General features: G+C 69.6%; 3 protein-coding genes across 4 annotated transcripts in view; 1 reads left to right on the top strand and 2 right to left on the bottom strand.

Annotated features, from left to right (window-relative positions):
- Positions 1–1,041, bottom strand: part of H696_00834 (STE/STE11/CDC15 protein kinase) — a gene marked incomplete at both ends in the record, with an annotated part of 4,934 nt that extends 3,893 nt beyond the window's left edge. The window contains 3 exons of the mRNA XM_009494720.1: positions 160–294; positions 464–830; positions 977–1,041. Of these exons, the coding sequence (XP_009492995.1) occupies positions 160–294; positions 464–830; positions 977–1,041 (567 nt within the window). The remainder of the gene's footprint in view (positions 1–159; positions 295–463; positions 831–976) is intronic.
- A 1,848-nt stretch (positions 1,042–2,889) lies between these two features.
- Positions 2,890–6,235, top strand: H696_00833 (hypothetical protein). Its single transcript, XM_009494719.1, has 5 exons — positions 2,890–3,315; positions 3,404–4,241; positions 4,434–4,718; positions 4,877–5,745; positions 6,042–6,235. The coding sequence occupies exons 1-5, from the start codon at positions 2,929–2,931 to the stop codon at positions 6,114–6,116; spliced, it is 2,454 nt and encodes an 817-aa protein (XP_009492994.1). The 5' UTR covers positions 2,890–2,928; the 3' UTR covers positions 6,117–6,235.
- A 13-nt stretch (positions 6,236–6,248) lies between these two features.
- Positions 6,249–9,249, bottom strand: part of H696_00832 — a 4,602-nt gene continuing 1,601 nt past the window's right edge. Inside the window, exons 4-9 of one of the 2 annotated variants that reach the window (XM_009494717.1) lie at positions 9,191–9,223; positions 8,555–9,126; positions 7,989–8,358; positions 6,905–7,747; positions 6,503–6,766; positions 6,249–6,375 (exon numbers count right to left, since the gene is read on the bottom strand). In XM_009494717.1, coding sequence (XP_009492992.1) covers positions 6,282–6,375; positions 6,503–6,766; positions 6,905–7,747; positions 7,989–8,358; positions 8,555–9,126; positions 9,191–9,223 — 2,176 coding nt within the window. In that variant the 3' untranslated portion in view covers positions 6,249–6,281. Of the gene's footprint in view, positions 6,376–6,502; positions 7,748–7,988; positions 8,359–8,554; positions 9,127–9,190; positions 9,224–9,249 lie in introns of both variants that reach the window. The other variant, XM_009494718.1, reaches the window with a different exon arrangement.

The raw sequence follows: 9,249 nt of genomic DNA, 5'->3' as shown, positions 1-9,249 counted from the left end.
GAGGGTGCTATTTGGAGTGAAGGAAGAGGGCAGCGGGGGGGGGGGGGGGGGGGGGAGGGGAGGGGGAAGGGACGAGCTGTCAGGAGCCAGGAAAAAAAAACAACCCAGGAGACAGAGGAGGAGGAGGAACAGGAGGGAGCCCGGCTTGGCGTGACGCACCTCGAACGAGGAGAGGATCGACTCGTCCATCTTGCCCGAGCGAAGCTGCTTGATGGCCACAAACTGGCCGGACTCGGAGTTGACACCGCGATACACCCGGCCGAACTGGCCCTTGCCAAGCAGGTCGCCGAGGAGCTGCCACGGCCGAGCAACCGGGGGACAGGCGCCGAGGAGGGCCCGATGCCAGGGGCAGGGCGCGGGGGAGGAGGGTGCGAGGAAGGGGTGGAGGGTCAGAGGGAGGATCGCCGAGCCCCCGGGGGGGGCGGGGGGCGGGGGGCGAAAAGCGCAGATGGCATGCACATACATAGTTACCCACTGGCTCGGCCTTGCGTCGGGCCTTTGGCTCCGGGGGCGAGGCCAAAGGCCCTGCGCCTTTGGCCGCCGGGTGCAGGTGCGCGCCGCCGGGCGACTCGCCGCCAGGCATCATGACACCCGGGGGGGAGCGGATGGTGGTTGCCGGCATCGCCGTCGGGGTGTCCTCCGCGGCGAGGATCGGCGCACCGGATAGCCCGGATGGCCCCGGGCCGGCCGGGCGGGACTCATTGAACACCTCGAAGACCGACCGCCGGGAGCCGTCGGTTTTCTTCGGGTTCTTCGGCGGGCAGACGATGCCCACCGGTGGGACAGACGACGCTGGGGACTCCATCAAAAGACTGGCGGCCCGGCGGCCACTGGCGAATGCCGATCATTGGGCCGACAAGCAGAGAGGGGGAGAGCGCAGCACAGGCAGAGGTGAGGAACGCGGCGAATGTGGGCCCAAGCGACGGGGTATTCAACAAATCCAGGCGCCCAGGCGACGGGGCCACGGGGAACGCACCGCGCGCCGCCGTATGTCCCGCGCTTGGAGTCCTGCGGGGGAAGCATCGCCTGGTGGGCCTGCATGGTGAAGGGGAGGAGGGGGGGGGGGGGGGGAGTGGGCCGAGGCCCAGCTTGTGCGCCTTCGCTGCCGGGCGGGGGTCGAGGCCGGCGCGACGCGATCGGCGACCGATCGGCCCGGCTCGGGCGATCGAGGGAGCGAAGCGCGCGGCGAGGCGGGGCGGGGGGGAGGGCGGGGCGAGGCGAGGCGAGGCGAGGAGTGCTGTTGGCGGCCGGGGAGGGGACAGGACGACCAGCAGTCACAGCAGGCGGAAAGGGGCGAGCCGAGGAGAAGGAGGGAAGGGGATGGCACCGGCTCGTGACACGCCCAGGATGCCGAGGCGCCGCGCCTTGGGCCCGCCCTTCATGCCGGGCAGCATCAACACGGCCTGGCGCCGAGGGGGGGGGGGGGGGGGGGGGGGGGGGGGGGGGGGGGGGGGGGGGGGGGGGGGGGAGACGGCCGGAGGAATGAAGACTGGCCCCTTCCTGGGCTCGCCGCTGTGTGCCTGGCGCGCCCTCCGCCAATTGCGGACGCGCCAACGCGCGCCCGAGAGGGGGGGAGAGAGAACGTAGACACGCATAGGCGCGCCAAAAGGGGGACCGGGCGGGGAAGGGGCTTCTCACCGGCCCGCCGCTCGGTACCCGACCCCCGGTGCTGGGGGGGAATCTGCTTCCCCCTGGGGGTGATGTCTGGCAGCTGGTGAAAAAAAACAACATCCCATTGCTGTGCCGGAGGCCGATCGATTCACGAACCACTCCGCATGCAGCAGGCCGCCGGACCGGGGCCGGCCGGGGGCCGCACGCGCTGGCACCCTCGTCTCTTTTTTTTTTTTGCCCAAGCAAGGGGGCTCGGCCGCGGCCGCGGCCGCGCCGGTCCGGCGCCCATTCACTTGCCCCCCGGGCCGGGGCGCGCCCGAAGCACACACACACACACACACACGACGAGCGGCCGAGGCCGCACACGACATGACACGGGCCTCCAGCTCCGGGATGCTCCTTCGCCAGATCGCCGGGGGGAAGCCGGCCCGATGTGCGGTGCCATCAGCCGGCCCCGAGCCACCCCCGACCCGGGCCCCTGAAACCGCGGCACGCCGCGCGAGACCACAGTATGTATTCTGGAGTGGGCATGTGATTCCGGACGGCCCGTGAGCCCTCCCCCACGCCGATTGCAGCCATCCAGGGCGGGCGGAAGGGGGACGAGCGGCTGGCGGTCGGGAGGAGCACAGAAAAGGGGGACCCGGGGCGCGCGGACAGGGGGAGCGATGGGGGGGAGGTGCGCTTGCCTCGACCGGCGGGCCTGCACCTTCTTCTTCCGCGTGTGGGACCGCGCCCGGAGGCCTGCCTCGCGCGGGTTGCCCCTTCGGCGGCTGGGCCGGCGGGAGCCCCGGCCCCCGGGGAACAGCCAGCTGTTCATTGCCTTTCAGGGGCACACGCGGGCCCCACTCCGTGTGTCTGGTCCGCCACTGCACGCCTGCCCGGGTATGGCCACAGGCGCGGTCAGGCCGCGGCCACCCGGCCACCTAGGGGGCGGGGGGGGGGACAACCGCTGCGCGGCGCCCCGGCATCATCGCCCAGGCGTCACGATCGCCGGCCGAATCATTGGGAGTCGGCCACCACTGGCCACTCCGGGCCTGCCTGCGCCTTGGGGAGATTGCCCACTTTTCAGGCAGGCCGGGAGCCCCACCCCGGGCGGGGACCCCCTCCCTGTCTCCCTCCCCCTCTCCTTGCCACAGCGCCCCGCGCCTCTGCCTTTGCCTCCGCTCCCCTTCCGGCTTGGCCCTTCCCCCCTCGCCAGCCCCTTTTTCCACGCATCTGGCCGCGGGCTCTGCGTGTGCCCTGTGTCTGTGAGCACGCGCGCGCGCGCGCGTACACCTATCTCCCCCCACCCACCCCCCCTGCCGGGAAGAAGGCACGATGAACTTCCTCAAGAGAATCATGCCGAAGAAGTCGCCCGGGGAGGGCGCACCTGGCGGCTCCGATGGGCCCCGGGCCAAATCCGGGCCCGGGGCCGGCGCCCAGCCGGCCGAGGTGCTGGTGCTGGACGCCCGGCTGCTGCCCTTCGACCCGGTTCCTTCGCTGCTGGCCACCCTGCGCGAGGTGCGCCCGGCGTCGCCTCCAAACACCGGGCCCCTGGACACCCTGCCGCCCGCCAGTGCCCCGGATCCCGCCTCGCAGCGCATCTCCTCCACCTCATCGGTGTGCATCGTCGACGACCCGACCCAGGACATGATCCTGCAGGCGGCCCACGACCCGGCTGACGCCGACACCAGCGCCCTTGCCGTGGACCCGGCCCTCTTTGCTGTACGCCACCCCCTTTCATGCGGCCTGGTTGCCATTCCCCCCTCCCGGCGCTGCTGACCGTCTGTCCTGCTTTCGCCACCTGGCAAAGACCCTCCTGTCGGTGCAGCCGGCCTTCGGGACGGCCATCTTGCGATTCCTGGGCTTCGAGCTGCCAACCGCCCGGGCCGGACAAAGCCAGGTGGCCGAGCTGGATCGCGCGGCGGTCCCGCAGCTGCTCGATCGCCTGGCGCTGCTTTGCTCGGATGTCCTGGCTCCGATTCCCGCGCCTGCGGGGTCCGCCAGCACCGCGGGCCACACCTCCGGCGACAATATCCCCCCGAAGGAGTCGGCCAGCTCGTCCAAGAGCAAGTCCAAGGGCCGGAGCGTCGCCCCTCTGCCATCGACCCTGTCGCTGGGGACCGGCCGGCGGGTGTCCGAGCGCCTGGGCGCCTGGTACCGGCTGATTGCGCGGCTGGACCCGGGCATGGCGGCCCCGGGGCACGACCTGCCGGCCGGGCTGCACATGGGCCCGGCCACTCGGCCCGAGTCCATCACCTTCGCGCAGCTGGCCCTGGTGCTGCAATCGCTGGCACACCTGGCCTGCCAGATCTACCGGCAGATGGCCCTCTCGCTTTTCCACCCGGATGTCATGCTGTCCGTGCGGGAGATCCTCCGCCAGCATGTGGCCGGCCGGCTGGCGCTGGATACCGTTGACAGTTTGCCCGGCCTGCCGGTGCCGGTGGCGGCCACCCTGCGCCGGTGCCACCCGCCACAGCAGCTGGGCTTCGCGCGCGTGCTCATTCGCGGGGCCGCGCAATTTGTTTGCCGTTCCCGGAACCCGGCCGACCAGGTGCCCCGGTCGCTGGAGGCCGTGGATGCCCTGCTGGCCGATCCGGCCCGGTCGTATCTGACCCAGGACGAGTTCATTGCCTGGGTGCAGGATCAGGGTGCGTGCTGCGTGGCCATGTGCCAGGCTCGGGCCCACCAGCCCGAGCTCCAACACAGCGGCCAAGGATCCCGGACATTCCACCCTGTCTCTCCTGCCGTCCCCGCCTGCTCTTCCTCCCGCCGGGGAACCCTTTTGATCGGCCACTGACATGGAGATGCCGTTCCCCGCCCCCCCCCCCCCCCCCCGGCAGTCCCCCGGCTGTTTACCCTGCTTGAGTGTTCGCTGGCCAGCAACCTGCTGGGCGTGCCGATCCCCTCCACCCCGCCGGCCGTCTCCAAGCGCAATGCGCCGCGCGCCCGGCCCACTCGGCCGGCCACCGCGCCGGCCACCACCCTCACCGATTCCGATGCCGAGTCTGTGCCTTCGGCCACGCCGGCCAGCGACACCCACGACACGGATGACCATGATGACTCGGTCCTGGTGGATGACCCGACCACCATGGATGCCGACATTGAGCCCTGGTACCTGGTCCACGGTATGTGCCGCTGCGGGCCCGTGCGCCTCCTGCAGCTTCTCCCCTTTCTCCCCTCCTCGCCGCGCCCCGCGCCCCGGTGCTCCAATCCTCCTCCCTCCCCGGCTCCGGCAGCGGCCAGCCACTGACACACTGGCCCCGCGCCCCGTCGCATGTGGCAGGCATCCCCATTTTCAGCTCCTTCTCGGACAACTCCACCCTGGCACCGCTGGTGGCCTACCTGCTCCGGCTGACGCCGATCTTCACCCCGGACCATGAGGCCATCCGCCGAAACACCCAGCCCCCGGGATCCTCCGGCCTGCCCGGGGGGCCGGCTGCCCCGGCGTCCGATGCCCAAGCCACGACGGACCTCTCGCGCGCGGTGCTGGCTCTGTCACACCTGTCCTCCGAGCCGGTGGACATGCTGTTCGATGCGGCGCGCGATGGATTCAGCCTGCAAACCTTCTCCAACCGGGTGACCGACTACCCGGCCCCGACGCTGGTCATCTTCCAGACGACCGGCACCGGGCCGGCCTACCCGGCCCGGCAGATGGCCCTCTTTGTGGCGGACCGCTGGCGGTCGCCGTCCATCCCCTCGCAGCCGGCCTGCTTCGGCACCTCGCACTCCTTCGTGGTGGACATTAGCCCGATCTTCCACCTGTCGCACCCCCGGCGGGAGCGCTTCCATGCATACAATTTCTTCAATGCCCAGGCCACCACCTCGGCGCCGGGGTCCCTGGGGCCGTACCTGCCCCGGGGCGGGCCGGATGCCCCACCTCCGGCCGTCCTCCCCCCGGGGACCCTGCCCTCGGCGGCCAACTGCGTGGGCATCGGCGCGGGGGGCACCTCGCGCGAGCCCTTCCTCCACATTGACGGGTCTCTGATGGCCGGCGCCTTCGGGTCCCCGGCCCCTTGTCAAACCTACCGGCTGCCGGCCTTCCCGCGCCGTGCATTCGAAGTGTCTCGTCTGCAGGTGTGGGGCTTTGGCGGGACGTATGCCATGAGCCGTCGCGATGGCCAGCGCCTCTGGGAAAAGGTCCAATCGGCGAAGGTGCGTCCCCTGCCAGGCTGCCTGCACATTGACGTCGCATCCCGAGAGGATTTACCCCTGTGTGTGTGTGTGTGTGCATGCTGTAGGGACAGGAAAAAGGCGGGCTGCCTTCGAGCGCCCATCCTAATCCCCCCCCCCCTCCTGCTCTATCTCTCCGCCTGTTTCCCATCCCTCCTGCACTGCATCTGTGTCATGTCTCTCCTCGTTTGCTCTTGTCTAACCACCCACCCTCTTGCCCGTGACGCGTGTCCATGTGCACGCTCCTGTGCTTCTGTCCCTCCATCCCCACCCCTCAGTCTCGCTACCGAGCGGAGAATGCCCGTAGCGAGTGGGAGGTCGACCGGGAGATCATCCGCTGGGGTTCCATCTAAATGCTGTGTCAAGCCCCGGGAAGCCGGAGAAACACACGCCAGACGCATGTGCCATCTTTTCAGGCTTTCCATCTTTTTTGTCCCCCCCCCCCCCTTCCCTCCCTCCCTCCCCCCTCCCCCGCCCCTCCCTCCCCTTTCACGACCATATACCAAAGAAAGAGAGGTCTATTCAATCGGAATCCGGCGCTGAGTTGCCAATAGGGAGTTGAGCAGCTCGATGCGCGCGGTGATGCGCGGACGCAGGTCGCCCGTCGAGTGGCTGGGAGGTTGACACCGTAAATGTGTGTTGGTATGCGTGTGCGGGGGATGAGCATGGGGGAGGGCCAACAAATACATATATACACAGGGCGAAGGGGCAGGCAAAAGGCACGGGCAGGGCAACGCACGACAGGGCCAGGCTGTATGCCTGCAGGGCCAGAGTAAAGTGCTCCTCTTCCGACTTCGGCCACTCGGAGGGGCCGGATCCTGGCCGGGAGCCATCGGCCTCCGGGGGCTGCTCATTCTCCTGGTCCACCGGGACCACCGGCTCCAAAACCCCGGACCCAACGAGCTTCATGAGCAGGGTGTGCGTCTCGCCGAGCATGATATACAAGCCGACCGGTGCCCCGAGGCCCGGCTGTGCATCTTGATCGTCGAAAAACTCGGACATGCTAGAAAAAAAGAAAGACAGCCAGGAGGCCAGACGCGTGAGTCACCGTTGGAGAGCACCCAGGAGGAAACCCCCAGGCAGTGGCAGGAGGCCCGGCCGCATATGGGGCAGAACACGACCGGATGGCGAAAGGACGCACATTTTGAGCGCGGTCACCGGGCCGAGCCGGCGCCCGGCCAGCATGGCCGCCAGGCCGATGAGATCCGCCCGGCCAACACGGCCACGCCCCTGGCGGGCCATCGACAAAACCAGATAGTCCATGTCCAGCCACTCGTTCTCATGGTAGGTGGCCTGGCGAGCTTCCTCGCGCTCGATGGGCACCGATGTGTCGAAGGTCTGGGCCGTCAGGTGCAACGCCAGGCGCACGTAGGCCGAGACCACGCCCGGGTGCAGGCGGAAGAGCCCGCGCGACAGGACCGGCAGGTGGGTCGTGCTGCCCGGGGCCGCCGGGGCCGTCAGGCCGAGTGTCAGTCCGGACCCGGCGCCGTGGCGGAGGACGGCGCGCGCGGCGGCGAAGCACCGCCGTGCGGCCAGCGCCACACCAAGCATCACCTGTGTCCAGGCCAGCCCCGGGGCCAGGGCCCGAGCCGACGCCGCATGGCCAATGGCCGCCTCGGTGTCGGCCGTGACGCTCTCGGCCGCGGCCGCCTGGTTGACATCGACCCCGCGCCGGGCGGCGGAGATGGCATCGGTCGATGTTTGCCGGGCCCGGTCAACCAGCGCGGCGGCCGCCAGCTGATGTGCCCGGACCAGGGGATCGTTGGTCAAAAGCAGGCTGCTTGGCAGGGGACACACCCGGGCCTGGGGGGGTGGCCCGGCGCTCGGGAGCTTGCCTCCGGCCTCTTCGGGGGTCAGCCGCGCGAGGGCCTCCACTGCGGCCAGCAGGGCCGGCAGGTCGCGAGTACCCTGCGCTGCCCAGGCCCCGGCCACGAGCCACTTTTCCGGGCAGCCATTGTCCATGAGTGACACCCGGGAGAGGAGACTTGGGAGGGATGAACAGCCAAATGTCGGCCCACAGACCAGGAGGAGGGAGATGGGAAGCGTGCATTAGCCAGGCATGGGGAAGGGACAAAAGGCGAAGAGGGGAAAGGGAAAAAAAAAAACTCGGCCAGAAGGCTGCCATGCAAGGAAGCCGACCGCCCGGCCGGGTGGCAGCAACAAAGCCGGCCTCCGGGAAGGTGGGCCTCTGCCAGGGGCGATCCATGGGAAAGGGGCATGCGCACCGGAAGATATCCTCCTCGGCAAATGACGCGCCAATGGCCACCCGGCCGATGCCGGCCATGGCACCGGGATACAGGGAATCCAGACGCTGGAGGATCATGGATGCGGCGCGCCGTGCACTGGCGGCCGGCAGGCCCTCCAGGGCATGCCACCCATCCTCGGCCATGATGAGCGGCCCCACAGGATCCGTGCCATTCCCCGGGGCCGGGGTGGCCGGTTCGCAGATGTACCGACCGAAAGGCACATCCAGGGTCGAGCAGAGCGTGGTCGAGCACACCGAGCTGCATCGGAGGTGGGCCTCAGCTTGAGCGACCAGGAAGTGCGGGTGCTCCGGGAAGAGGGCCACCAAGTGCTCGGTGGCCGCAATGACAGCTGGAGACGGCCGGGGGAGGGGGAGGGGGGGGGATATGCATGCGTCGCGCAGGCGGAAAACGCATGCATGAATGTTGATGGAGGGTGAGACAAAGACGCCGACGATCAGGACACCCGGGCAGGAGCCGGAGGCAGGAGCCGGGGGGAGGGGGAGGGGGGGGGGGGGGGCAGAAGGAGAAAGGAAGCTCCAGCGTACAGTCCGGGTCCGAGTCGAGTGCCACGCCGGCCGCCGCAATGAGCCAGTTCCGCGCGATACCAGCACGCAGGGCCGGGCAGAAGCTCAACCCTCGGGGGAGGATGCTCCGCCAGAGGATGGCCCCGGGTCCGGAGTGTGTGACTTCCCAGTCGGCCAAATGGAAGTCCGGTGGGCGTAGGCTCGCGGCCGCGGGGTTGGCCGCGGCCGTGCCCGGGCTCGGGACCGGGACCGGATGGACCGTGGCATCGCACACGCACGATGAGTAGCTCACCGGCGGGATTGCTCGCAAGCAGGGATCCGCCGAGCCCTCGGTCCGAGGGTCAGCCACCGGACAGCGCCACTGTCCCGGGGCATTGGCCCGGTGCTGGGGGTCACAAGCACATCGAACCGGGCAGCTGGCCTGCTCCGGGCCACACCCGGGCGGCAGCATCCCGGCAAAGGATCCCAGTCGGGAAGTCCGGTGCAGGATGAAATTGGCCCCGTCGCCGATGGTGGCCGAGGGCATGCTCAAAATGAAGGAGCTGTACAGCTGCCCAAGCAGGGTCCAGAGCTCCAGAGCGACGGGACAGGCACTGGGCGGCCGGCGGGGGGTTAGCAGCAGCCCGGTGGCGGGGGCACTGACGATGTGGCACGCACAAGAGAATTTCCTCGATCAAACTGATTGCCTCACTGGGAGCATGGAGACCGGAGGGGGG

The sequence above is a fragment of the Fonticula alba genome (assembly GCF_000388065.1).
Source record: "Fonticula alba strain ATCC 38817 unplaced genomic scaffold supercont2.1, whole genome shotgun sequence".
Taxonomy (NCBI): Eukaryota; order Rotosphaerida; family Fonticulaceae; genus Fonticula; species Fonticula alba.
Note: the sequence above shows the minus strand (reverse complement) of the source record. Positions and strands in the feature narration are given on the sequence as shown.